The sequence below is a fragment of the Pristiophorus japonicus genome, chromosome 16 (genome assembly GCF_044704955.1).
Source record: "Pristiophorus japonicus isolate sPriJap1 chromosome 16, sPriJap1.hap1, whole genome shotgun sequence".
Lineage (NCBI taxonomy): Eukaryota > Metazoa > Chordata > Chondrichthyes > Pristiophoridae > Pristiophorus > Pristiophorus japonicus.
Genome location: NC_091992.1, coordinates 128,355,339 through 128,382,961, shown reverse-complemented (window position 1 = coordinate 128,382,961; position 27,623 = coordinate 128,355,339). Strand labels below are relative to the sequence as shown.

General features: G+C 42.0%; 1 protein-coding gene across 3 annotated transcripts in view; it reads left to right on the top strand.

The window, feature by feature from the left end:
* polg2 (polymerase (DNA directed), gamma 2, accessory subunit) overlaps positions 1 to 27,623 on the top strand; it is a 47,542-nt gene that overhangs the window by 12,102 nt on the left and 7,817 nt on the right. For 2 of the 3 annotated variants that reach the window (XR_011587320.1, XM_070857866.1), the window contains exons 2-7: positions 299 to 932; positions 7,751 to 7,880; positions 8,597 to 8,702; positions 11,727 to 11,900; positions 15,199 to 15,339; positions 22,791 to 22,871. Coding sequence is in view for 2 of the 3 variants with exons in the window: in XM_070857866.1 (XP_070713967.1) it covers positions 413 to 932; positions 7,751 to 7,880; positions 8,597 to 8,702; positions 11,727 to 11,900; positions 15,199 to 15,339; positions 22,791 to 22,871 (1,152 nt within the window). In the remaining variant the exon portion in view is untranslated. The remainder of the gene's footprint in view (positions 1 to 298; positions 933 to 7,750; positions 7,881 to 8,596; positions 8,703 to 11,726; positions 11,901 to 15,198; positions 15,340 to 22,790; positions 22,872 to 27,623) is intronic. The other variant, XM_070857867.1, reaches the window with a different exon arrangement.

The window sequence follows — 27,623 nt, the reverse complement described above, 5'->3', positions numbered from 1 at the left end:
GAGATTACCTAACTCAACACAAACCGCAAATTAATAAACTAGTAGCATAGTACGACACTGTACAGTAATTTTAATCATTGAACTCGTAGCAGAGGGACTTTAAAACATTTTATTTACATTTCTTGTGTTCTTATCCTGAACTAATCTGGATGACATGATTATCATAACAGTGACGAATATGAGAACCTGCAGTTTTGTTTTAAACAATGTACAAATAACTTGAGTAGGGTTTTGGGAAAGGTTTATTACTGTGAATAAACTTTACTTGGATTTACAAATTCTGTTTATTTTACTGCAGATGTTTTGTGACATTAAGACCACTCATGCAATTTTGATTGATGCCAAAAATTACGTATGACAGCAAATCACTCGGATCATTTTGCATACATTTCTGCCTGTGTGAAATCTATGAATGAACCTCGCCATCATGGGATTGATGATTATGACATTTCCTGTTCGGTCATTCCTGCAGCAATGGAAGGTCTCCAATAAAGTGTTTCCACAAGATTGGCAAATCCTTGGTTTTTGGCGGGTGTCAAGAAAATACAATAAATCTACTTTTGATTTTTATGGATTTACTGAAACACTGATTGAGCTTTGCCAGAGAAGGCATTTTATAACTGGAGATGTAATTACCCAAGATGCTGTCATCAATGGCTGGTATAATTATGGACATTTGGGAATGGAACTGAAGAAGAACTTGGCCACCAAGTGGTGGGACTCAGTGGTATTATCTAGAGAGCAGGTATTTGGAGTGGAGACTCCTCATAGATTGATGGGCTGTCAGAATTCAGACAACGGGTCAGTGAGGCCAATAGAGACTGCAGCATTGCAAGTACCATTAGGCAACAAAGACTTGAATAAGGAAGAGATTACTTCACTAAAAGACTTACTGAAGGAGAGCACTATACTACGTCCTAACCTCCTGCAAGGTACAGTAGCATAATTATTTTTTAGTTTTTTAAACTTTTGTTTTCATTCCATTCCCCATAGTTCCTCCCAGGATATTCCTTTGAGTCACAGAGCTTTTTCTCCTTGAATAAAATAAAAACAATTCATTTAATTTTTTTTTTTCAGTTTATACTTTTGCTTGTTTATTCTAAACCACCTACCCATCCGCCCCCTTTGTTGTCTCCTGAACTATGGGGAGCTGTGGCCTGATCCAACACAACAGTTAAGGTGCGGTACTAATTCTAGGTGGTCTTACAGCACTGTGGCAGTAATGCAATAATTGCACTAAGCAATACTGAGTTTGTATTTATGTAGGATAATGGGAGGCTGGCAGTAATAATGAGTAAAGTTGCAAAGGTAAAATAGGAGTTGGAATTGTGATTGAATCCCTGGCTTATATCATAGATTTTCTGAAACCTAAAACTTTCCTGCAAACTTCCAAAACCTTTGTCCTGGTTTTAGCTATCAAAAGCATAATTCACAACAAAAATATATCCCAATGAGAAGGAAAGACTGTAGAAGAAGGGATAACCATCCGTAGCTAACTAAGGAAATAAGGGATGGTATCACATTGAAAACAAGGGCATACAATGTGGCCAAGACTAGTGGGAGGCCAGAGGATTGGGAAACTTTTAAAAGCCAGCAAAGAACAACTAAAAAAAAAAATGATAGGGAAGATAGAGTATGAAAGTAAACTAGCATGAAATATAAAAACAGATAGTAAGAGTTTCTACAGATACATAAAAAGAAAAAGAGTGGCTAAAGTAAACGTTGGTCCCCTAGAGAATGAGACTGGGGAATTAATACTGGAGAACAAGGAAATGGCAGAGACATTGAAAAAAATTTTTGTATCAGTCTTCACGGTAGAAAACACTTAAAAACATCCCAATAGTGCTAATCAAGGGGCTAGAGGGAGGGAGGAACTTAATACAATCACTATCACTAAAGTAGTACTAAAATAATGGGACTAAAGGTAGACAAGTCCCCTGGACCTAATGGCTTACATCCTAGGGTCCTAAAAGAAGTGGCTGCGGAGATAGTGGATGCATTGGTTGTGATCTACCAAAATTCCCTGGATACTGGAGTGATCCCAGCGGATTGGAAAACTGCAAATGTAACGCCCCTATTTAAAAAAAGGAGGCAGACAAAAAGCAGGAAACTATAGACTAGCTAGCCTAATATCTGTGGTTGGGAAAATGCTGGAGTCCATTATTAAGGAAGCAGTAGGGGGAGATTTAGAAAAGCAGTGTCAGCATGGTTTTATGAAAGGGAAATCATGTTTGACAAATTTGCTGGAGTTCTTTGAGGATGTAACGAGCAGAGTGGATAAGCGGATGTGGTGCATTTGGATTTCCAGAAGGCATTCGATAAGGTGCCACATAAAAGGTTACTGCACAGGATAAAAGTTTACAGGGTTGGGGATAATATATTAGCATGGGATAGAGGGTTGGCTAACTAACAGAAAACAGAGAGTTGGGATAAATGGGTCATTTTCCGGTTGGTAAACAGTAACTAGTGGGATGCTGCAGGGATCAGTGCTGGGGCCTCAACTATTTCCAATCTATATTAATGACTTGGATGAAGCGACTGAGTGTAATATAGCCAAGTTTGCTGATGATACAAAGATGGGTGGGAAAGCAAATTGTGAGGAGGACACACACAATCTGCAAAGGGATATAGACAGACTAAGTGAGTGGGCAAAAAATTGGCAGATGGAGTATAATGTTGGAAAATGTGAGGTTATCCACTTTGGCAGAAAAAATAGAAAAGCAAATTATAATTTAAATGGAGAAACATTGCAAAGTGCTGCAGTATAGAGGGACCTGGGGGTCCATGAAAGTACAATAAGTTAGTATGTAGGTACAGCAAGTAATCAGGAAGGCGAATGGAATGTTGGCCTTTATTGCAAGGGGGATAAATTATAAAAGCAGAGAAGTCCTGATAAAACTGTACAGGGTATTGGTGAGGCCACACCTGGAGTACTGCTTACAGTTTTGGTCTTTGTATTTAAGGAAGGATATACTTGCATTGGAGGCTGTTCAGAGAAGGTTCACTAGGTTGATTCTGGAGATGAGAGGGTTGATTTATGAAGATAGGTTGAGTAGGTTGGGCCTCTAATCATTGGAATTTAGAAGAATGAGAGGTGATCTTATCGAAACGTAAGATAATGAGTGGACTCGACAAGGTGGATGCAGAGAGGATATTTCCACTCATAGGGAAAACTAAAACTAGGGGACATAGGGCCCAAGTTTCCACACGATAAAAAACGGGCGCCCCTCCGAGCTGGGCGCCCGTTTTTCTCGCCTAAAACGGCGCCGGAAAAAAAACTCGCGATTCTGGAGCGTTCTGCAGCTCCTTGTCTGTTTGGAGCGGCGCCCAGGGGGGCGGAGACTACACTCGCGCCGATTTTGTAAGTGGGAGGGGGCGGGTACTATTTAAATTAGTTTTTTTCCTGCCGGCAACGCTGCGCGTTGGAGCGTTCGCGCACGCGCAGTGTGAAGGAAACATTGGCACTCGGCCATTTTTGTAGTTCTTTGTAGCTATTTAGTTTTTGAACATTTTTTAATAAAAGCACATTGCCATCAGCACTGAGAAGGCTGCAGGAAGCCTCAGAAAGTTGAGGCAGCCGTTTCCCGACTACCTCCCCCTTTTGCCGTCGGGAAATGGCTCCTCAATTTCTGAGGCTTCCTGCAGCCTTCTGTCTCCTTCCCTCCCTCCCTCCCGCTGTCTGGAACGGCTTCCTCCCCCCCACCCCCGGCGTTCGGGAACGGCTGCCTCGTTTTGTGAGGCTTGCTGCAGCATTCTCCCTGGCTGAAGCACTTTCACACAGGTAGGAAGATGGTTTATTTAATCTTTTCTTTGCTTATAAATTTTTATTCAGGTTGGATTTATTTGTATAAGTATAAATAAGGATTTATTGTAGAATTTAATGAATTCCCTTCCCCTCCCCCTCCCCCCCACCTCGTTCTGGACGCCTAATTTGTAACCTGCGCCTGATTTTTTAATGTGTAGAACAGGTTTTTTCAGTTCTACAAAAATCTTCACTTGCTCCATTCTAAGTTAGTTTGGAGTACGTTTTCACTGTGGAAACTTTCAAATCAGGCGTCAGTGGCCGGACACGCCCGCTTTTGAAGAAAAAATTCTGTTCCAAAGTGGAACTGTTCTACCTGACTAGAACTGCAGAAAAAAAAATGTGGAGAATTGCGATTTCTAAGGTAGTCCGTTCTCCACCAGTTGCTCCTAAAAATCAGGCGCAAATCATGTGGAAACTTGGGCCCATAGTCTCACAATAAGGGGCCTGCCCATTTAAAACTGAGATGAGGAGGAATTTCTTCTGGGGGTTGTAAATCTATGGAATTCTCTGCCCCAGAGAGCTGTGGAGGCTGGATCATTGAATATATTTAAGGCGGAGATAGATAGATTTTTGAGCGATATGGGAATAAAGGGTTATAGGGAGCGGGAGGGAAGTGGAGCTGAGTCCATGATCAGATTAGCCATGATCTTATTAAATGACGGAGTAGACTCGAGGGGCCAGGTCCTGCTCCTATTTCTTATGTTCTTATGTTCCTAGCCTTGCAACTTCACTCTTTTTATACACTGGTTGTTTACCACAAAGATGCGCAGACAGACTGTCAGACTGCTAACTTCTTTCGTGAGATCTTTCAAAGCTATATTATTCAACATTAATCACTCATGGTCGATGTTCATTGCAGTCAGCACTGCCTTTTATTCCAGTTGATAAGCAGGCATCTGGAGTGGAATAGAACCCGATTATTCATGTTCTCTTGTGTTTCGCAGACAACCAATGGCTAGTTTTGGCTACTATACTCTAATTTGATTATTAACCCTCAACTCTCCAACATGTCCAACAAGAAATAAGATTTTGATGAGTACAAGGTGAATTCCAGAGGTGGAAAGATCTGCACCAGAAAAGGATTTCCAATTATCTAATTTCATCCCAACTATGTGTACTGAACTATAGAGTAATAGTTTGTGAGATTTTGCATGCAGTTTCCCTCAATGGCAAGTTCCGGGTATTGGTTATGCGATCAGATTGAAGAAGGGACAGGGGTGGTGAAATAATAAAACAATTAAAAAAAAAAAAAATTCCAGTACAATACCAGTTGATGGCAGTACTGAGCTATTTATCTCGATCCTTTGTCGCATCAGCTGTGATTGAAAAAAAATATATTTTAATAGAAATTGAGCTATAAGAATGTACCTTTACAGTATAAACTCATTTTTTTTTAAATTTGAGAAACTCAAGTTGAAAAGAGTAGTATAGAAAATTAGGCGAATCAGGAAGTCAAGATTATGTGACGATAATCTTGGGTTTTAAAAGTCTGAAAATTGTAGGAGGGACGAAAGACAGGTATATGAGAAGGGAAAGAATGAGTTGGTATGGGAGATATGATGAGTCTTGATTTCAACACTGAGAATGATAGGAAGTAAAAGAGTTTCTGTGGGCAACATAATTAAGGTTTATGAAGAGCAAAAGAGAAAAGTTGGCTTCTCTGGTTGCAGTAAAGTCACCTTCTGAGCAATACAGACCAAGAAAGTCCCAAGCTCAGTCACTGGTCTTGCTGCGTTGGCTTATTTCAGTCATGGCAATGATAGATGTGCCACAATTGGTCACAGTATTCTGGTTTAGATATGGAAAACTTGGGCAAGGTTCCCGCTACCATTGACCCTACTAGAAGTGCCAGTGGGTGAATGACATAGAATTATATAGAATATAGTTGCATGTTATTTATAGCGCAAAGACAGGCCATTCAGCCCAACAAAGTCCATACTCCACATAAACATGTCTCCATGCCTCCTCCCATCGATCTTCATTTAACCCCATCACCGTATCCTTTTCTTCCTTTCTCCCTCGTGTGTTTATCTAGCTTGCCCGTCAATGCATCTATGCTATTCGCCCCAGCTACTCCTTGTGGTAGTGAGTTCCACATTCAAACCAATCTCTGGGTAAAGAAGTTTATCCTGAATACCCTATTGGATTTATTAGTGACTATCTTATATTTAATTGCCTTTGTTGGGTGTGGGGTTATAGGAATGGTGTTTACGATTGCAAGGCAAAACTACATTTCAGTAGTATTCTGCTATCCTTTCTTTAACTAAAGGTAATACTTTCCCTCACAGTGTAAGGCGTCATTTTTTGGTGTGTGACCACAGATTAACTCATGGGTTTTTTGTTTTGTAATTTAGGCCAGATGACACGTGACGTTATCAGTCAGAGTCTGTAAGATATACCTTTCTAACACTGACTCCCGGGAGTCACAGAAGCTATCTACCCTCTGAGCGTTACTATTATCCAATATCTTGAATAGTAATTCATTTCAGAATTCTTGATCCAGTTTTTAAAAAATCTAATGTTGCAAATTTGAAAATTTCTAAAATTGTGAGCATTAAGAAATGGGAGTTGGATTCTGAAGTATTTCTGCAATTTTAAAATCGTGAAACGAATAACTTTTTCCAAGTCAATGTTTTGCTTAATTCCTGAGACAACTCTCCCTGCCACCTTGCATCCATGCTGACTATATAGTCTGGTGTAATTGTATTGTAATACAAAATGTTTGCCAACAAACTATCCATGGAAAAAAAAAATGCTTCCAAATCTGTCTTTACTCTGAATGCCAGGTTACTGGAGAACAAAAATTAGGGATTTTGAAAATACTAATGTGTTGCATTCTAACGTGAGTTTTAGTGCTAGAAGAAGACCAAATTATTTTTCTTGATCTTTTCTATTCAATTGCTAATCATTATTGGTTGAGCTGCAATCTTATTCTGGACTGAAAAACAACAAGTTGCACCTGAAAGCCACATTCTACCATGCTGAGGTAAAACATTTGTTTTCGTTTGTACTGGTTTTAATATTTTTTTTCTCTCCCATTATTTAAATTCTCCCTTTTTTCCACATCATGTCCCTCTACTCACCTCGCAACACAATCACCAATAGAGTGGGGTTGGGGTGAAGAGAGGTGGCAGCAAGCAAGCAGTCAATTCTTGAGCTGGCTGCTGTTAGATGAGCAAAAATGACAGGGGAGTCATTTGATATATTTTATTTAATGAAATTTCCCTCCCTTTTCTGGCTTTTATCGTTTAACTCACTGTGGCAGTGGCAAGCTGAAGTACTCTCCTTGAGAAGATCTGTGGGTGGGGTGAGTCCTCCTTGGTGCAGGGTAATCAACACTTGGAATGGAGTTCTAGGTAGGATAGTGGAGGCAAAACCTCTGGAATCATTTAGGAAATGGATGTTATTATGTGGGAATTGTGGTTCTTTTCTGTATGAATGAGCTAGGATGGGGTGTATATCAGGATTAAATGTAATTTGAACATTATAAAACTGGGCTTCAAAGTAGCAGTATGATATCAATTGTGCAGAACTATCTGCCTAAACTTTGAACCAATTCCGTTAGTCATTTTTCCTTCTGAGGAGTGTCTATTTGTATCGTATGTGATGCATACTTTCTCGGTGAAAGTGTTTTTGGGGGATGGTTGAAAATATGGGCATACATAGGGGAACTAAGCATATGAGTGGCAAATAAGATTTTGGGGTGTATGTTCGTGCTGTAGGGGCGGTTGATATGGGTTAAGACTGGTGCTGGATATGTATTGGGATACTTGATATACATAATATGTAATGTAATTAATTCCTTAGTTGTCTTAAAGACAAATATTCAAAGTTAAAGCTAGCCACAATTTGTAAGACGTCTTATCTATAGAATCTTATCATAGATAATAAAGCACACTTTTTTGAAGTCTGAAGTGCACATCTGTTTCTTTTGATCTACTGCAGGAGCCTTTCAAGAATATACTAAGTCTTTGAGCCTTGTGAACAGGAAGTTACCTTTTGGCTTGGCTGAGATCGGGGTGTGTTATCAGCCCATTCTTGCTGCTAATTACCCAACTGCATGTAATGCGGTAAGGTGAGCGACTCAACTCTGCATACAGTAAATTCCTGTTCATCAACTGTAAAATGGCATCACTTAATCATGAACATAAAGCAAAATCTTGGTTTTAAAAAAAAATATCCTCACAACATTGGTGCTTGACCCTCTCGATTGGCTCAACATTCTTCCAATAGTTTGGACTCCAAATCTGTGCACAGTAGGCCCAACTGGGATCTTAAGGTTTTATATGGATTCACCTTTGTATCCCAACTTTTATATTCTATACTTCTTGCCCTAAGCCCAGTACTTTACCTTTTTATGGCCTTATCCACTTAAGTTGCTGCTTTTAATTTATTATAAACTCCAAAATCGCTCTCCTCTTCCACAGCACTCAGCTTTCCCAATTCAAAGAGTAATAATTGCTTTTATTTTACCAAAATGTACCACCTTACAGTTACTAACATTGAATTCTATCGTCACCATCTTATTAAAATCCCCTTGCAGTTTCCTTTGGTCCTCAGAATTGGTATAGTTTCATCTGTGAAATTGATTCCACTGTCATCTGTATTCACTGATTTAAAGAAAAATATCCTGATGCCTCTCCTAAAGGAACATTTGGGGAGGGGAAAGGAAGGTAGGGAAGAAGACAAGATGTGAAGAAAAAATGTGAGTTGAATGAAAGAGCTCTAATGTAAAGTATAAGTTAATTACTCTTGTTACTCTAATAGTTTTAATCTCCCATTATTTTAAAGAACAGGAGAGGTAGAAGTGGCATCGCTAGTATGGTTTAGCTCTCCTCGGACTTCAGGACAATGGCTAGACTACTGGGTGCGCCAGCGTTTACTATGGTGGAGGAAGGTAAGAAACACTGATTTACTTAAACACAATTCATTTTGGATTGCTTTTCTCTGTTGATGACTATTCATTCAATCACACTAATTTTAGCAATAGCACAAAACAGAACTTCATATTGTATTTTGAGGTATAGTGGCGGTGGTAGGACTGATGGGCCAGATATAAAAATTCAGTATTTTAGACTTCGCACAGGGATACGTACAAGTTGTTGGGGAGTGTGAACTTGCATTTGTATCTTTGATGCATAGCTGTGAGGGAGGGTAGACCATCAAACTGATCCAATGGGCCCAAGTTTCGGGTAGAGTTGCTCCAATTTTTTTGCCTTATATCTGCTGAATGAGGACAGTTGTTTTTCTTTTTATAAATAAGCAAGTGTAGGCTCCCAGCTGAGGCAAACACATCAATATCAACAGGGAGGGTGGGGAGGGAAGGGAAGTTAGAGGATTTTCCAAAGCGCTAAACACCTTCACAGCAACATTAAAGAAGCATAAGTACATTTAAAGCACTAAGCACTAAACAAAGCAGTACATTTAAAGCACTAAACGAAGCACAAAAAGTAATAAGCAATTAACAAATTAAAAAATAGAAGGAACCCTGAACCTAAAGCACCAAGACCAAAGTAATAAGCAACCAATCAATAACACAGAAAAAAAATAAGTCCTAGCTTTATGTGAGGGGAAGGTGTTTCTGTCAGCCTCTGTGTTTCTGTCAGCCTCTGTGTTTCTGTCAGCCTCTGTGTTTCTGTCAGCCTCTGTGTTTCTGTCAGCCTCTGTGTTTCTGTCACAGTCTCTCTCTGTCACAGTCTCTCTCTGTCACAGTCTCTCTCTCTCTCTCTCTCTCGCTCTCTGTGTGTGTCTCTCTCTCTCTGTGTCTCGCTCGCTCTCTCTCTGTCAAAGACACTGACAGAGAGAGTCAAAGACACTGACACTGACAGAGAGAGACACTGACAGAGAGACAGTGTCTGTGTGTGTGTCTCTCTCTCTCTCTCTCTCTCTCTCTCTCTCTCTGTCAGTGTCTCTCTCTCTCTGTGTCTCGCTCAGTCTGTCTCTTTCTCTCTTGCGCTCAGTCTGTCTCTGTCCGTCTTGCGCTCTGTCCGTCTTGCGCTCTGTCCGTCGCTCGCACTCTGTCGCCCGTGCGCGCTCTCGCCTGCGCCGGGGCCCTCTCGCCCGGGCCGGGTGCCCCCTCTCACTCACTCTCACTCTGTCACTGTCTCTCTCTCTCTCTCTCTCTCTCTCTCTCTCTCTCTCTCTCTGTCACTGTCACTGTCACTGTCACTGTCACTGTCACTGTCACTGTCACTGTCACTGTCACTGTCACTGTCACTGTCACTGTCACTGTCACTGTCACTGTCTCTCTCTCTCTCTCTCTCTCTCTCTGTCACTCTCTCTCTCTGTCACTGTCACTGTCTCTCTCTCTCTGTCACTCTGTTTCTGACATTTAGGGGTGGGGGGAGGGGGGGCTGAACGGGAGGGAGGGGGGAGGAAGCTGAACGCGGGGGGGGGGGGGGGGGAGTGTGGGGGGTGAACGGAGGCTGAACACAGGGGGTGGTGGGGTGTGGAGTGAACGGAGGCTGAACGCAGGGAGGGCTGGTGCAGTGAACATCCTGAGTGTAACACACTTAATTTATTTACGATTAGATGTTCTAGCAATTCTTCAAAACTCAATAATGTCCTTGAAATGTTGAGGTCAAGCATTCATAGATCAGGCAAACAGTATCCATGCAATAGTACTTAAATATACACAACAGATAGTACTTCAACCACACTTACGATGTTCGGGGACTCAAAACGCTTTACAGTTCTGAGCTCAGTTTTTCAGGCCGATCAAACCCTAACCATTCCACATCTCATTACAAACTGCCAGTTTTTATACATTTCACTCATGTCAATTCGCACATTTCTGCATTAAACGATTATACCAAAAGTTAAAAAAGAACTCCATATGAGAAGAACCTAGGCCTTTACAATAACTTCACTTAGCCTGTAGAGATTCGGGGGCGAGGAGCTACTGCACATGCGTGCACACTCTAGCGCGCATGTGCAGAGGTCCCGGCACTGTTTTCAGCCCCGGGACCTAGCTCCGCCCCCCACCCCTTTTGCTGCGCTACACCAAGCCCGAAGACATCCTGAGGAGCTCGGAGAATCACAAGGTAAGTTTTTGACGCCCTTTTTATTCCAGAAAGTCGACGCACCTTGTGGATTTGCGCCGTTTTTCCAGGGGGCGGAAACGTGGGCCCAATGTCTCCAACAACACCTCCATTATCAGCTATTATGATGCCCATAAGAACAGTGGCCTTGCGAAGGAAGTGATGTAAACTACAATGTTTCAATGAAAAAGCTGAGTGTTGAAAGCATATTTCTCTCCTAGTATGTCCATATACAGGTGCAACGTCCCGAATCCAGAACTCCGAAAACCGGAATTGTCCAAAAAACGGACATTTTGCGCATAGCTGATGGAGTCGTCTGGAATTATTGTACGAAAACCGGACATTTTTGAGGCGAAATCCGGCATGGATTCGGTTGAGGATTCCGGATTTCAGAATATTGGTTTTCTTATCTGAAATCCGGAAAAACTCCAAAACTGGAATGGACTCCGTCCCGAGGATTCCGGATTTCAGATTTCAGATGTTGTACCTGTTATAGTGAAATTGAATACCTGGGATAGATATTACATTAATTCAGATAACTAGCTAAGTAATTGTTTTGTGTAATCACATGTTCGAAGCATGCAAAGTATTCTGGATGGCTAAAATTACACATTCACTAAAAAGCAACTCATGGAAAACACAAACATTTATTTTGCTATCTCAAAAAATTGTCATTCATAAATAAGTTGCATCTGTCAAAAAAATCAGAAACATTTGGATGTTGTTTGCAAATTTCTTAGCAAGGAGAAGAAAAACAATCAATTATTGCTTATTTTTGCATTGGGGAGGAGGTAGGAAAAAGAGAGAAGAACCAGGTTGTTAATGGTTGTCTAATATCTATCCAAGTTTTATTCTATAACTGTTGTTTGGTTGTCTTGTAGTTTGCCAAAAATCCATCCAGTTTTACAGCCAGCGAGTTCCAGGATAATGATGGAACTAAAGGAACTGCACTGTATTTCAGTTTTCCATGGGGAAAGGAACGAATTGAGACGCTGCTAAATCTGGGAGACAAGGAACTTGTGCTTCAGCACCATGGAAATAAATCAAACTTACAAGTACGAGTGCAAACTTTGTGATTGTTTATTTGCAATGTAACATGTGTGATCAAAGAAGAATGCTAAATTCTATACAGAATAGCTTCAGATTTTTAAAATAAAATTGTTTAAAATGTTTGTTTTAATTTTCAAAGTTAGATATCTTCCAATCAATAACTCTTAATTGCTGAATTAGCTGATTTTGCTAAGAGTAGCTTGGGCTAAAGGGGGAAAAGTAAGCCAGGGTTCGCTCCTCTGATCTTTCTAAGTGACTCCAACTAGAAACTGCATGTGTGTGGATCACAAATAAGAACAGAATATGGCTCGGCTGTGAAGAACATAAGAGCAGGCCATACGGCCCCTCAAGTCTGCTCCGCCACTTAATACGATCATGGCTGATCCGATCATGGAATCTGGTCCATTTCCCTGCCTGCTCCCCATAACCCCTTAATCCCTTATCGGTTAAGAAGCTGTCTATCTCGGTCTTAAATTTATTCAATGTCCCGGCTTCTACAGCTCTCTGAGGCAGCGAATTCGACCTTCTGAGAGAAGAAATCCCCCCTCATCTCAGTTTTAAATGGACGGCCCCTTACTCTAAGATTATGCCCCCTAGTTCTAGTCTCCCCTATCAGTGGAAACATCCTCTCTGCATCCACCTTGTCAAGCCCCCTCATAATCTTGTTCGTTTCGATAAGATCACCTCTCATTCTTCTGAATTCCAATGAGTAGAGGCCCAATCTACTCAACCTTTCCTCATAAGTCAACCCCCTCATCTCTGGAATCAATATAGTAAACCTTCTCTGAACTGCCTCCAAAGCAAGTATATCCTTTCTTAAATATTGAAACCAAAACTGTATGCAGAATTCTAGGTGTGGCCTCACCAATAACTGTAGCAAGACTTCCCTGCTTTTATACTGCATCCCCTTTGCAATAAAGGCCAAGATTCCATTGGCCTTCCTGATCACTTGCTTTACCTGCGTACTAACCTTTTGTGTTTCATGCACTAGAACCCTCAGGTTCCGCTGTACTACAGCACTTTGCAATTTTTCCATAACCTCACACTTACCAACATTATATTCCATCTGCCAAACTTTTGCCCACTCACTTAACCTGTCCTTTTGCAGGTTTTTTGTGTCCTCCCATCTTTGTATCATCAGCAAACTTGGCTACGTTACACTCGGTCCCTTCATCCAAGTCGTTAATATAGATTGTAAATAGTTGGGGGTCCCAGCACTGATCCCTGCCGCACCCCACTAGTTACTGGTTGCCAACCCGAGAATGAACCATTTATCCTGACTCTCTGTTTTCCGTTAGTTAGCCAATCCTCTATCCATGCTAATATATTACCCCCAACCCCGTGAACTTTTATCTTGTGCAGTAACCTTTTATGTGGCACCTTGTCAAATGCTTTCTGGAAGTCCAAATACACCACATCCACTGGTTCCTCTTTATCCACCCTGTTTGTTACATCCTCAAAGAATTCCAGCAAATTTGTCAAACGTGACTTCCCCTTCATAAATCCATGCTGACTCTGCCTGACTGCATTATGCTTTTCCAAATGTCCTGCTACTGCTTCAACAATGGACTCCCAACATTTTCTCAACCACAGACGTTAGGCTAACTGGTCTATAGTTTCCTGCTTTTTGTCTGCCTCCTTTTTTAAATAGGGGTGTTACATTTGCAGTTTTCCAATCTGCTGGGACCTCTCAGAATCCAGGGAATTTTGGTAAATTACAACCAATGCATCCACTATCCCTGCCGCTACTTCTCTTAAGATCCTAGGATGCAAGCCATCAGGTCCACCTTTAGTCCCATTATCTTTACTGAGTACCACCTCCTTAGTGATTGTGATTGTATTAAGTTCCTCCCCCGCTACAGCCCCTTGACTATCCATTGTTAGGATATTTTTAATGTCCTCTACCATAAAGACTGATACAAAATATTTATTCACAGTTTCTGCCATCTCTGTGTTCCCCATCATTAATTCCCTAGTATCGTCCTCTAAGGGACCAACATTTACTTTAGCCACTCTTCCTTTTTATATACCTGTAGAAATTCTTGCTATCTGTTTTTATATTTCGTGCTAGTTTACTTTCATAGTCTATCTTCCCTTTCTTAATCATATTTTCAGTCATTCTTTGTTGACTTTTAAAAGCATCCCAATCTTCTGTCCTCCCACTAGTTTTGGACACTTTGTATGCCCTTGTTTTTAATTGGATATTGTCCTTTATTTCTTTAGTTAGCCACGGATGGCTATTTTTTCTTTTACACCCTTTCCTCCTCACTGGAATATATTTTTCTTTAGAGTTATGAAATATCTCCTTAAATGTACGCCACTGTTCATCAACTGTCCTACACTTTAATCTATTTCCCCAGTCCACTTTAGCCAACTCTGGCCTCATACCTTTGTAGTCTCCTTTATTTAAGCTTAGTACGCTGGTTTGAGAGCCAACTTTCTCGCCTTCCATCTGAATTTGAAGTTCAACCATGCTATGGTCATCATTCCAAGGGAATCCTTTACTAGGAGATTGTTTATTAATCCTGTCTCATTACACAGGATCAGATCTAAATTAGCCTGCCCCCTGGTTGGTTCTGTTAAATACTGCTCAAGGAACCGGTCCCTTATGCACTCTATGAACTCTTCCTCAAGGCTACCCTGACCAATTTGATTTATCCAATCAATATGAAGCCGATACCAACGATGGCTATGAATGTCCTCTTGGGTGAGGGCCTATGGAGCTGTACAACTTGGTTCAGTTGGTAGGACACTAACTTTTATGTCAAGGTTGTGTGTTCAAACCCCACTCCATGATTTGAGCATATAATCTAGGCTGACACTTTAGTGTAGTATTGAGGGAATTCTGTATTGTCAAAAATGAGACTTAAACTGAGGATCTGTCTGCTGTTCCAGTGATTCAGATGGACTTTTGAAAATTTTGTGACATTATTTAAAGAACAGTGAGTTCTTCTGGTGTTCTGACCAACATTCCCCCTTAAACCAACACCACTAAAAACAATTTAACCAGTCATTCATCTCACTGCTGTTTATGGGGCCTTGCTGTGCACAATTACCTGCCATGTTTAGCCACATAACCATAATTACATCAGGTAATTCATTCTGTGAAGTATTTGGGGATATTTCTGAGACAGACGATAAGACTATACGAACGGAAGTTCTTTTCTTTAATCATGGCAAGAATGAGTGATTTCAGGAGAAGAGGGGAGCAAAAGACAAGATTTTGTGGTGGGGTAAACAGTGCTTAACAAATATAAGCGCAGATATATTTGAGCTGATCAAAATATATTTATTTCTCAAAAGGGTCGAGATGGGAGGAAGACTATTGTTCCACATGTTCTATCAGTGAGTGGGAATCTGGACCGAGGAGTGATGGCCTTTTTGTTTGACTCACTGCAGCTGACTGAGAAAGTTGATTCAAAACTAAGAACCAACCAAAAAAAGGTATGTTTCATGCAAAATGCCTTGTATTAAAGTAAGACACTGGGTTTGTTTTTCATCCATTTCTGTATGTGTGGAAAATAAGGGAGTAACTTGATCAAAGGTACTGCTTTGCAGTTTTTCTTGAAATGACAACGGTAAGCAACTTCTGTACTAAATTTGATTGTGATTTTTTTCCCCCTTTTAAGTCTCATTGGTGTGTATCATTCCCTGTCCTAAATGGCAAGAATTTCCTCTCTGGCCTCTGGCAGTGTAGCTTTGTAAATGGTCAATATGAAATTCTTGAAAGTGACTTCCCAATACTTTGCCCTTTAAAGAGCGTAACATGATTTTCACTCTGCCTCTGCTCATTTGGAGCCAAGAACATTGGGGTCGAAATTCAGTTTCTACCGCCACCTGTTAACGCTGGCGGAAGGCGGCTAACGGGAGGCAAAGGCCTACCTAAGCGGCGTCCACGCAGAAATTCAGTCGGCTCTTTGGCAAAATCAGCATTCAAGCGATGACACCGCCTCAAAAATGGCAGTACCAAATTTCGACCCCATACTGTTTGAGGAACTGCATTCCTTAGTATACAAAACTGCTGTGCCACCAGTCTACCTGCAGAATCTTAGAGACTTTTTATTTCTCGGGTAATCAAAATATCAAGTGTGGGTACATTGCAACATGCAAAATTTAACAGCAGTGATGTACAGTATCTTTGGTAAGAGCCTGATCTTGCAATTTCATGGCAATGTTTTTCCCTTTTATCACTCCATACTTCTCATTTTGTCAGGCTGGTTTTCACAAAAGGTTCCAATTTCATTATTGTTTAACTATATGTAGGCTTTCTCAAGCAACATTATACTCTTTTGTTTTCCCTATGCTTCGATAACTCTTAATCTTTTCTCTCATTTTGGTTGACTGGCAAAGGGACTTTAAACTTATGAGAAATGGTTCCCTGAATTTCACTTTAATAATTTGAATTGGCAAGCATTTTTTGATCGCTTTTGCATTTTGTTACTTGTTTCTTTTCGCTTGCATGGTCTGTGACACCTATGAAAACAATTTTTTTTGTGAACTGGGTACTTTGGGAAATCATATAGTTGAGTTGGGAGATGTCATGTAATATTAGGTGCTGCCCCATTATACTCAAATTAGTTACGTAAAGTTACATTCTCCGTGCCACCTAAAAATGCAGTACCTTTGGAATCTTGACGTCACTCATTGTTTATAATGGCCCTGAAATTCCGGTCTCACCAGGTCCGTACTGAGTGTGTACGGACCCAGGAAGGCATCGCAAAAGCCGGTTTTCCGATCTGTCAAGTTCTGGCTTGACAGATCACATGCATCTCGGCAGCCTTGATCCTGACCAACAGACCCAATCCACGTCCGGACCGGGGTCAAGCAGGGCTGCATAATCGCGCCAACCCTCTTCTCAATCTTCCTCACAGCAATGCTCCACCTCACACTCAACAAGCTCCCCGCTGGAGTGGAACTAAACTACAGAACCAGTGGGAACCTGTTCAACTTTCGTCACCTCCAGGCTAGATCCAAGACCGTCCCATCCTCTGTTGTTGAGCTATAGTATGCGAACAGCGCTTGTGTCTGCGCACATTCAGAGGCTGAACACCAAGTCATAGTCAACATCTTCTTAAGGCTTACGAAAGCATGGGCCTTACACTAAACATCCGTAAGACAAAGATCCTCCACCAACCTGACCCCACCACACAGCACTGCCCCCCCCCCCCCCCCCAGCCCCCAGTCATCAAGATCCATGGCGCGACCCTGGACAACGTGGACCACTTTCCATACCTCGGGTGCTTATTATCAGCAAGGGCAGACATCGACGACAAGGTTCAAACACTGTCTCCAGTGCACCAGTGCAGCCTTCGGCCGCCTGAGGAAGAAAGTGTTCGAAGATCAGACTCTCAAATCTGGCACCAAGCTTATGGTCTACAGGGCTGAAGTGATACCCGCCCTCCTGTATGGCTCAGACGTGGACCATAAACAGTAGACACCTCAAATCGCTGGAGAAATACCAACGATGTCTCCGCAAGATCCTGCAAATCTCCTAGGAGGACAGACGCACTAACGTTAGTGTCCTTGATCAGGCCAACATCCCCAGCATCGAAGCACTGACCACACTCGACCAGCTCCGTTGGGCAGGCCACATTGTTCTGACACAAGACTCCCAAAGTTAGCGCTCTACTCGGAACTCCTACACGGCAAGCGAACCCCAGGTGGGCAGAGGAAATGTTTCGAGGACGCCCTCAAAGCTTCCTTGATAAGATGCAACATCCCCACCAACACCTGGGAGTCCCTTGCCAAAGACCACCCTAAATGGAGGACGAACATCCAGGAGGGCGCTGAGCACCTCTGGTCTCGTCGCTGAGAGCAAGTGCAGGCAGTGGAAGGAGTGTCTGGCAAACCAGACTCCCCACCCACTCTTTCCTTCAACTGTCTGTCCCACCTGTGACAGAGACTATAATTCCTGTATTGGACTGTTCAGCCACCTGAGAACTCATTTTTAGAGTGGAAGCAAGTCTTCCTCGATTTCGAGGGACTGCCTATGTATGATGATGATTTGCCCATCTCTTGCCCAGCGAATGTCCTTAAAACTCTTGCGCCTGCTCAAAACAGTTCTTGAAATTAAAAAAAAATATTTTTCCCTTGGCCAACTTACTATGTCAAGGTAAATAAATAGTGTATAAGAAGTAACATGTAAAAAAAAAAAATTGCTAAATATATTTTAACAACCATAAAATTATCCAACTTCTGTACTTGGAAATATGTCCATCAAACTTTCCCTGCCTCCACCCTCCAAGCTTGGGTTTGAGGCTGTGGCCCACCCTGACCTTACTGGACTTGTTCCTGGCTGTCAGCGTAGCTTCCATTCCCCCATTCCGCTACATGTTCTCAGTTTTCACTTACTGGTCATGCTACCTGATGCTGTCGCTGCTGTGTAGCTCCTCCCCGACAGCCATTGTGTTCCTGACCTGAAGCTAGATTTTAATGTTGTTCTTTAATTGTATTTGCCAACTGTATGTGTGCATACCTCCCCTGGGGAACAAAACTGAACAATGTGAATATCTCTCTCGCCCTGAATCAGCTACCTTCTCTGCAAGATTAAGTTATAACTATTAGTAATATTTAGACCATATAGCATACATCATAGCTTATCGAAACATAGAACTTTACAGCGCAGAGGAGGCCATTTCGGCCCATTGTGTCCGTGCCAGCCGACAAAGAGCCGCGTGGCCCTCGGTCAGCAGCCTTGAAGGTTACATATAAACCTATGAACAATGGCGGAAAGGCAAAGAGCACCCAGCCCAACCAGTCTGCCCCACACAACTGCGACACCCCTTGCACTGAAACATTCTACACTCCACCCCAACCGGAGCCATGTGATCTCCTGGGAGAGGCAAAAACCAGATAAAAACCCAGGCCAACTGGGGAAAAGAAATCTGGGAAAATTCCTCTCCAACCCATCCAGGCGATTAAAACGAGTCCAGGAGATCACCCTGGCTGTATTAGATTCCCTGCAGTACTTACCATTGTATCTGCACCGGTCAACAAGACGTTATCCAGTCTAATCCAAATTACCAGCTCTAGGTCCGTAACTCTGCAGGTTACGGCACTTTAAGTGCCCATCCAAGCACCTTTTAAATGTGGTGAGGGTTTCTGCATCCAACACCCTTCCAGGCAGTGAGTTCCAGACCCCCACAACCCTCTGCGTGAAGGATCCCCCCCCTCAAATGCCCTCTGAGCCTTCCTCCAACAACCTTAAAACTATGCCCCCTCGTAATTGACCCCTCCACCAATGGAAATAGGCCCTTGATATCCACTATATCCAGGCTCCTCAAAATTTTGTACACCTCAATGAGGTCGCCTCTCAACCTCATCTGTTCCAATGAGAACAAACCCAGCCTATCCAATCTGTCCTCATAACTAAGATTCTCCATTCCAGGCAGCATTCTAGTAAATCTCCTCTGCACCCTTTCTAGTGCAATCACATCCTTCCTATAATTCAGGATGTCATTCAGGACCTGGAATATTTGGTCCTTCATTGAAACACCTGTGGAAGCAAGTCATCCTTGTTTCGAGGGACTGCCTATGATGATGATAATACGGCGACCAGAACTGCACGCAGTACTCCAGCTGTGGCCTAACCAGAGTATTATACAATTTAAGCATAACCTCCCTGCTCTTGTATTCTATGCCTCGGCCAATAAAAGCAAGCATTCCGTATGCCTTCTTAACCACCTTATCCAACTGGCCTGCTACTTTCAGGGATCTGTGGACAAGCACGCCAAGGTCCCTTTGTTCATCTACAGCTTAATGTGCATACCCTTTCCTTATTAGCCCTCCCAAAGTGCATTATCTCACACTTCTCCGAATTAAATTCCATTTGCCACTGCACTGCCTACCTAACTGGTAGATTGATATCCTCCTGCAGTCCATTACTTTCTTCTTCATTATCAACCACACAGCCAATTTTAGTGTCATTTGCAAACTTCTTAATCATATTCCCTATATTCAAATCTAAATCATTGATATATACCACAAAAAGCAAGGGACCCAGTACTGAGCCCTGCAGAATCCCACGTGACAACAGTATATATTTACTTCAACCACAAAATTGCTAGACGACAGGAACCAGTAGTCCGGAGGCATTTGTTGCAGCCAAATTTAGCAAAAGTATGACTGAACCTTACAAAAACAGGTGTGCACTGAAGGCAATTTTCAAAAATAGGTTCTCGGGAAAGTTTTCCTTAGCAGTGCAGTGCATATGAGTTAGTTTTGAATTGTTTCCCTTGTAAATTGGGCTGTTTATTTTTCATTGCCACTAATTGTACTAGTGCTATTAACATAGAAACATAGAAAATAGGTGCAGGAGTAGGTCATTTGGCCCTTCGAGCCTGCACTACCCATTCAATAAGATCATGGCTGATTATTCACCTCAGTACCCCTTTCCTGCTTTCTCTCCATACCCCTTGATCGCTTTAGCCATAAGGGCCATATCTAACTCCCTCTTGAATATATCCAATGAACTGGCATCAACAACTCTCTGCGGTAGGGAATTCCACAGGTTAACAACTCTCTTGATTGAAGAAGTTTCTTCACATCTCAGTCCTAAATGGCTTACCCCTTATCCTTAGACTATGTAGCCTAGTCCTGGACTTCCCCAACGTCGGGAACATTCTTCCTGCATCTAACCTGTCCAGTCCCGTCAGAATTTTATGTTTCTATGAGATCCCCTCTCATCCTTCTAAACTCCAGTGAATACAGGCCCAGTTGATCCAGTCTCTCCTCATATGTCAGTCCTACCATCCCAGGAATCAGTCTGGTGAACCTCCGCTGCACTCCCTCAATAGCAAGAACGTCCTTCCTCAGATTAGGAGACCAAAACTGAACATAATATTCCAGGTGAGGCCTCACTCAGGCCTTGTACAACTGCAGTAAGACCTCCCTGCTCCTATACCCTAGCTATGAAGGCCAACATACCATTTGCCGCCTTCACCGCCTGCTGTACCTGCATGCCAACTTTCAATGACTGATGTACCATGACACCCAGGTCTCGTTGCACCTCCCCTTTTCCTAATCTGCCGCCATTCAGATAATATTCTGCCTTCGTGTTTTTGCCACCAAAGTAGTTAACCTCACATTTATCCACATTATACTGCATCTGCCATGCGTTTGCCCACTCACCTAACCTGTCCAAGTCACCCTGCAGCCTTTTAATGTCGTCCTCACAGCTCACACCACCAGCTGGCTGTGTCATCTGCAAACTTGGAGATATTACACTCAATTCCATCATCTAAATCATTAATGTATATTGTAAATAGCTGGGGTCCCAGCACTGAGCCCTGCGGCACCCCACTAGTCACTGCCTGCCATTCTGAAAAGGACCTGTTTATCCCGACTCTGCTTCCTGTCTGCCAACCAGTTCTCTATCCACATAAGAACATAACATAAGAATTAGGAACAGGAGTAGGCCATCTAGCCCCTCGAGCTACATTTCCTCTGACTCCGCGTACCTTTATCTTCTGCAGTAAACTTTTGTGTGGCACCTTATCGAATGCCTTTTGGAAATCTAAATACACCACATCCATCGGTACACCTCTATCCACCATGCTCGTTATATCCTCAAAGAATTCCAGTAAATTAGTTAAACATGATTTCCCTTTTATGAATCCATGTTGCGTCTGCTTGATTGCACTATTCCTATCTAGATGTCCCGCTATTCCTTCCTTAATGATAGTTTCAAGCATTTTCCCCACTACGGATGTTAAACTAACCGGCCTATAGTTACCTGCCTTTTGTCTGCCCCCTTTTTTTAAACAGAGGCGTTACATTAGCTGCTTTCCAATCCGCTGGTACCTCCCCAAAGTCCAGAGAATTTTGGTAGATTATAACGAATGCATCTGCTATAACTTGCGCCATCTTTTTTAATACCCTGCGATGCATTTCATCAGGACCAGGGGACTGGTCTACCTTGAGTCCCATTAGCCTGTCCAGCACTACCCCCCTAGTGATAGTGATTGTCTCTAGGTCCTCCCTTCCCACATTCCTGTGACCAGCAATTTTTGGCATGGTTTTTGTGTCTTCCACTGTGAAGACCGAAGCAAAATAATTGTTTAAGGTCTCAGCCATTTCCACATTTCCCATTATTAAATCCCCCTTCTCATCTTCTAAGGGACCAACATTTACTTTAGTCACTCTTTTCCATTTTATATATCTGTAAAAGCTTTTACTATCTGTTTTTATGTTTTGCGCAAGTTTACCTTCATAATCTATCTTTCCTTTCTTTATTGCTTTTTTAGTCATTCTTTGCTGTTGTTTAAAATTTTCCCAATCTTCTATTTTCCCACTAACCTTGGCGACCTTATACGCATTGGTCTTTAATTTGATACTCTCCTTTATTTCATTGGTTATCCACAGCTGGTTATACCTTCTCTTACCGCCCTTCTTTTTCACTGGAATATATTTTTGTTGCGCACTATGAAAGAGCTCCTTAAAAGTCCTCCACTGTTCCTCAATTGTGCCACCGTTTAGTCTGTGTTTCCAGTCTACTTTAGCCAACTCTGCCCTCATCCCACCGTAGTCCCCTTTGTTTAAGCATAGTACGCTCGTTTCTGACACAACTTCCTCACCCTCAATCTGTATTACAAATTCAACCATACTGTGATCACTCATTCCTAGAGGATCTTTTACTAGGAGATCGTTTATTTTTCCTGTCTCATTACACAGAACCAGATCTAAGACAGCTTGCTCCTTTGTAGGTTCTGTAACATACTGTTCTAAGAAACAATCCCATTGTTTCATCTTTTAATAATTGATTCCAACATTTTCCCTCACTACTGACGTCAGGCTAACCGGTATTTAGAAAGCTAATTTAAGGCTGTTGTTTAGTCTGTTTAACCTTTGCTTTGAAAATAGCTGGGAATAACATTGATGTGTCTGCTGCATTTTAGGTGCTAAAGCTCCATCCATTTCTAGCTCCGATTAAAGTGGGTTTGAACATGGGCAAGGGACCTACAGTTGAGTTGCGACAGGTGTGTATTTTTGTGAAGAACTCTAAAAGCCATGAAAATATGTCACTGATGTTTTTAATGGAATTACTTTGTTTCGTTCAAACCAAGCTGCTTTCAGTCACGTGGCCCTGCAACATCTGTTGGAGTATCTGAATTTTAGAATTATGTTTGAAGCCATCCCACCGTTTCGGGTTCGACACTAAAGCTTTCATCTTTGAGGACTTTCTGCTAGGTGTGCTTTTGGAACCTGAATGTTCTAATGGTCCGTTAATTGCCTGTGGGCCACATGCATAATAAAATGGTTTATATAAAATGGAATATAAATTGCTCAGTCAAATAACTATTTTGTAATCATAGGTATTACAAAGTACATATTTGAAACAAATTTTATATTTCTGTAAATGCTCTTTGAAATTCACTAATTTAATTTAGACACTGCCCTTTTGTGTTTCCAAATAAAATAAATCTAGCAAACATCAAAGTACCATGAAAATAGCAACTCTGTCAAATATTGCCACTTTTCAAACTCATTAAGAAACAATCTGTTCGTAATTTGAAGTTTAAAGGTCTATTATGAATCGGTCACATGAACTGGCCACTTTAAGTAAGTGGAGATTTTTAAAGCAGCACATGGTGTAATAATTGTGCATTTAACATCTATACCAGCTAACGAATTAATTTGATCAGTGATCAGTAAAAATTCAAAGACCTAAAATAGTTTTGGAGAAACCATAAAATAATTTAATGTAATCTTTAGAAACCCACTGCAGCCTTATACACTTAAGTGTTATATATACAATATGCGGTTATAAATATAGCTTCCACACATTTCTTATCACTTGTAACACTTTGTTGATTGGCTTGAAATTAAACCAGCAGCAAACCAGAATTGTAGAGATAGGAAGTTTCAAACAAAAAGCAAGCTACGTGGCTAGAAAATTTTGAAAACAGGCAATCCTACATGACCACTGGAGAATCTACTGATCATAATATAAGAACATAAGAATTAGGAACAGGAGTAGGCCATCTAGCCCCTTGAGCCTGCTCCGCCATTCAACAAAATCATGGCTGATCTGGCCGTGGACTCAGCTCCACTTACCCGCCCGCTCCCCGTAACCCTTAATTCCCTTATTGGTTAAAAATCTATCTATCTGTGATTTGAATACATTCAATGAGCTAGCCTCAACTGCTTCCTTGGGCAGAGAATTCCACAGATTCACAACCCTCTGGGAGAAGAAATTCCTCTCAACTCGGTTTTAAATTGGCTCCCCCGTATTTTGAGGCTGTGCCCCCTAGTTCTAGTCTCCCCGACCAGTGAAAACAACCTCTCTGCCTCTATCTTGTCTATCCCTTTCATTATTTTAAATGTTTCTGTAAGATCACCCCTCATCCTTCTGAACTCCAACGAGTAAAGACCCAGTCTACTTAATCTATCATCATAAGCTAACCCCCTCATCTCCGGAATCAGCCTAGTGAATCGTCTCTGTACCCCCTCCAAAGCTAGTATATCCTTCCTTAAGAAAGGTGACCAAAACTGCACGCAGTACTCCAGGTGCGGCCTCACCAATACCCTATACAGTTGCAGCAGGACCTCCCTGCTTTTGTACTCCATCCCTCGCAATGAAGGCCAACATTCCATTCGCTTTCCTGATTACCTGCTGCACCTGCAAACTAACTTTTTGGGATAAATGTTTTATGTTTTGCAGGTAGACTCTAAAAGAGTTTCATGCACAAGGACCCCCAGGTCTCTGCACCACAGCATGTTGTAATTTCTCCCCATTCAAAGAATATTCCCTTTTACTGTTTTTTTTTTCAAGGTGGATGACCTCACATTTTCCGACATTGTATTCCATCTGCCAAACCTTAGCCCATTCGCTTAGCCTATCTAAATCTCTTTGCAGCCTCTCTGTCCTCTACACAACCCGCTTTCCCACTAATCTTTGTGTCATTTGCAAATTTTGTTACACTACACTCTGTCCCCTCTTCCAGGTCATCTATGTATATAGTAAACAGTTGTGGTCCCAGCACCGATCCCTGTGACACACCACTAACCACCGATTTCCAACCCGAAAAGGACCCATTTATCCCGACTCTCTGCTTTCTGTTAGCTAGCCAATTCTCTATCCATGCTTAATACATTTCCTCTGACTCCGCGTACCTTTATCTTCTGCAGTAACCTTTTGTGTGGCACCTTATCGAATGCCTTTTGGAAATCTAAATACAGCGCATCCATCGGTACACCTCTATCCACCATGCTCGTTATATCCTCAAAGAATTCCAGTAAATTAGTTAAACATGATTTCCCCTTCATGAATCCATGTTGCGTCAGCTTGATTGCACTATTCCTATCTAGATGTCCTGCTATTTCTTCCTTAATGATAGCTTCAAGCATTTTCCCCACTACAGATGTTAAACTAACCGGCCTATAGGTACCTGCCTTTTGTCTGCCCCCTTTTTTAAACAGAGGCGTTACATTAGCTGCTTTCCAATCCGCTGGTACCTCCCCAGAGTCCAGAGAATTTTGGTAGATTATAACGAATGCATCTGCTATAATTTGCGCCATCTCTTTTAATACCTTGGGATGCATTTCATCAGGACCAGGGGACTTGTCTACCTTGAATCCCATTAGCCTGTCCAGCACTACCCTCCTAGTGATAGTGATTATCTCAAGGTCCTCCCTTCCCACATTCCCGTTACCAGCAATTTTTGGCATGGTTTTTGTGTCTTCCACTGAAGACCGAAGCAAAATAATTGTTTAAGGTCTCAGCCATTTCCACATTTCCCATTATTAAATATCCCTTCTCATCTTCTAAGGGACCAACATTTACTTTAGTCACTCTTTTCTGTTTTATATATTGGTAAAAGCTTTTACTATCTGTTTTTATGTTTTGCGCAAGTTTACTTTTGTAATCTATCTTTCCTTTCTTTTTGCTTTCTTAGTCATTCTTTGCTGTCGTTTAAAATTTTCCAAATCTGCTAGTTTCCCACTAACCTTGGCCCCTTATATGCATTGGTTTTTAATTTGATACTCTCCTTTATTTCCTTGGTTATCCACGGCTGGTTATCCCTTCTCTTACCGCCCTTCTTTTTCACTGGAATATATTTTTGTTGCGCACTATGAAAGAGCTCGTTAAAAGTCCTCCACTGTTCCTCAATTGTGCCACCGTTTAGTCTGTGTTTCCAGTCTACTTTAGCTAACTCTGCCCTCATCCCACTGTAGTCCCCTTTGTTTAAGCATAGTGCGCTCGTTTGACACACTACTTCCTCACCCTCAATCTGTATTACAAATTCAACCATACTGTGATCACTCATTCCTAGAGGATCTTTTACTAGGAGATCGTTTATTATTCCTGTCTCATTACACAGGACCAGATCTAAGATAGCTTGCTCCCTTGTAGGTTCTGTAACATACTGTTCTAAGAAACAATCCCATATGCATTCTATGAATTCCTCCTCAAGGCTATCCCGTGCGATTTGGTTTGACCAATTGATATGTAGGTTAAAATCCCCCTTGATTACTGCCGTTCCTTTTTCACATGCCTCCATTATTCCCTTGATTATTGCCCGCCCCACCGTGAAGTTATTATTTGGGGGCCTATAAACTACGGGTGACTTTTTCCCCTTACTATCTCTAATCTCCACCCACAATGATTCAACATTTTGTTCATTAGAGCCAATATCGTCTCTCACAACTGCCCTGATATCATCCTTTATTAACAGAGCTACCCCACCACCTTTCCCTTGTATGTTTAATTCCCAGCCTTGGCCACCCTGCAACCACGATTCTGTAATGGCCACCAAATCATACCCATTTGTAATGATTTGTGGCGTCAACTCATTTACTTTATCTCGAATGCTGCATGCGTTTAGGTAGAGTGTTTTAATACTAGTTTTTAAACCATGATTTTTAGTTTTGACCCCTCCTGCAGCCCCTTTATATTCATACATATTGTCCCTTCCTATCACCTTGTGGTTTACACTTACCCAAGTGCTACTCTGCTCTGTTGCCTCCTGCCTTTTGCATTCTTTCTTGGGGTCCTGTTCATCTGAGCTCTCACCCACTCTAACTAGCTCAGAGCCCTCTACTGGGTTCCGAATACTCCTTGCATTGAGGCACTGAGCTTTCATGCTTGCCTTTTTATTACACTTTGACCCTTTAGAATTTTGCTGTACAGTGGCCCTTTTTGTTTTTTGCCTTGGGTTTCTCTGCTCTCCACTTTTACTCATCTCCTTTCTGTCTTTTGCTTTTGTCTCTGTTTTGTTTTCCTCTGTCTCCCTGCATTGGTTCCCATCCCCCTGCCATATTAGTTTAACTCCTCCCCAACAGCACTAGCAAACACTCCTCCTAGGACATTAGTTCCGGTCCTGCCCAGGTGCAGACCGTACGGTTTGTACTGGTCCCACCTCCCCCAGAACCGGTTCCAATGCCCCAGGAATTTGAATCCCTCCTTGCTGCACCACTGCTCAAGCCACGTATTCATCTGAGCTATCCTGCGATTCCTACTCTGACTAGCACGTGGCACTGGTAGCAATCCCGAGATTACTACTTTTGAGGTCCTACGTTTTAATTTAGCTCCTAGCTCCTTAAATTCGTCTCGTAGGACCTCATCCCTTTTTTTTACCTATATCGTTGGTACCAATGTGCACCACGACAACTGGCTGTTCACCCTTCCTTTTCAGAATGTCCTGCACCCGCTCCGAGACATCCTTGACCCTTGCACCAGGGAGGCAACATACCATTCTGGAGTCTCTGTTGCGGCCGCAGAAACGCCT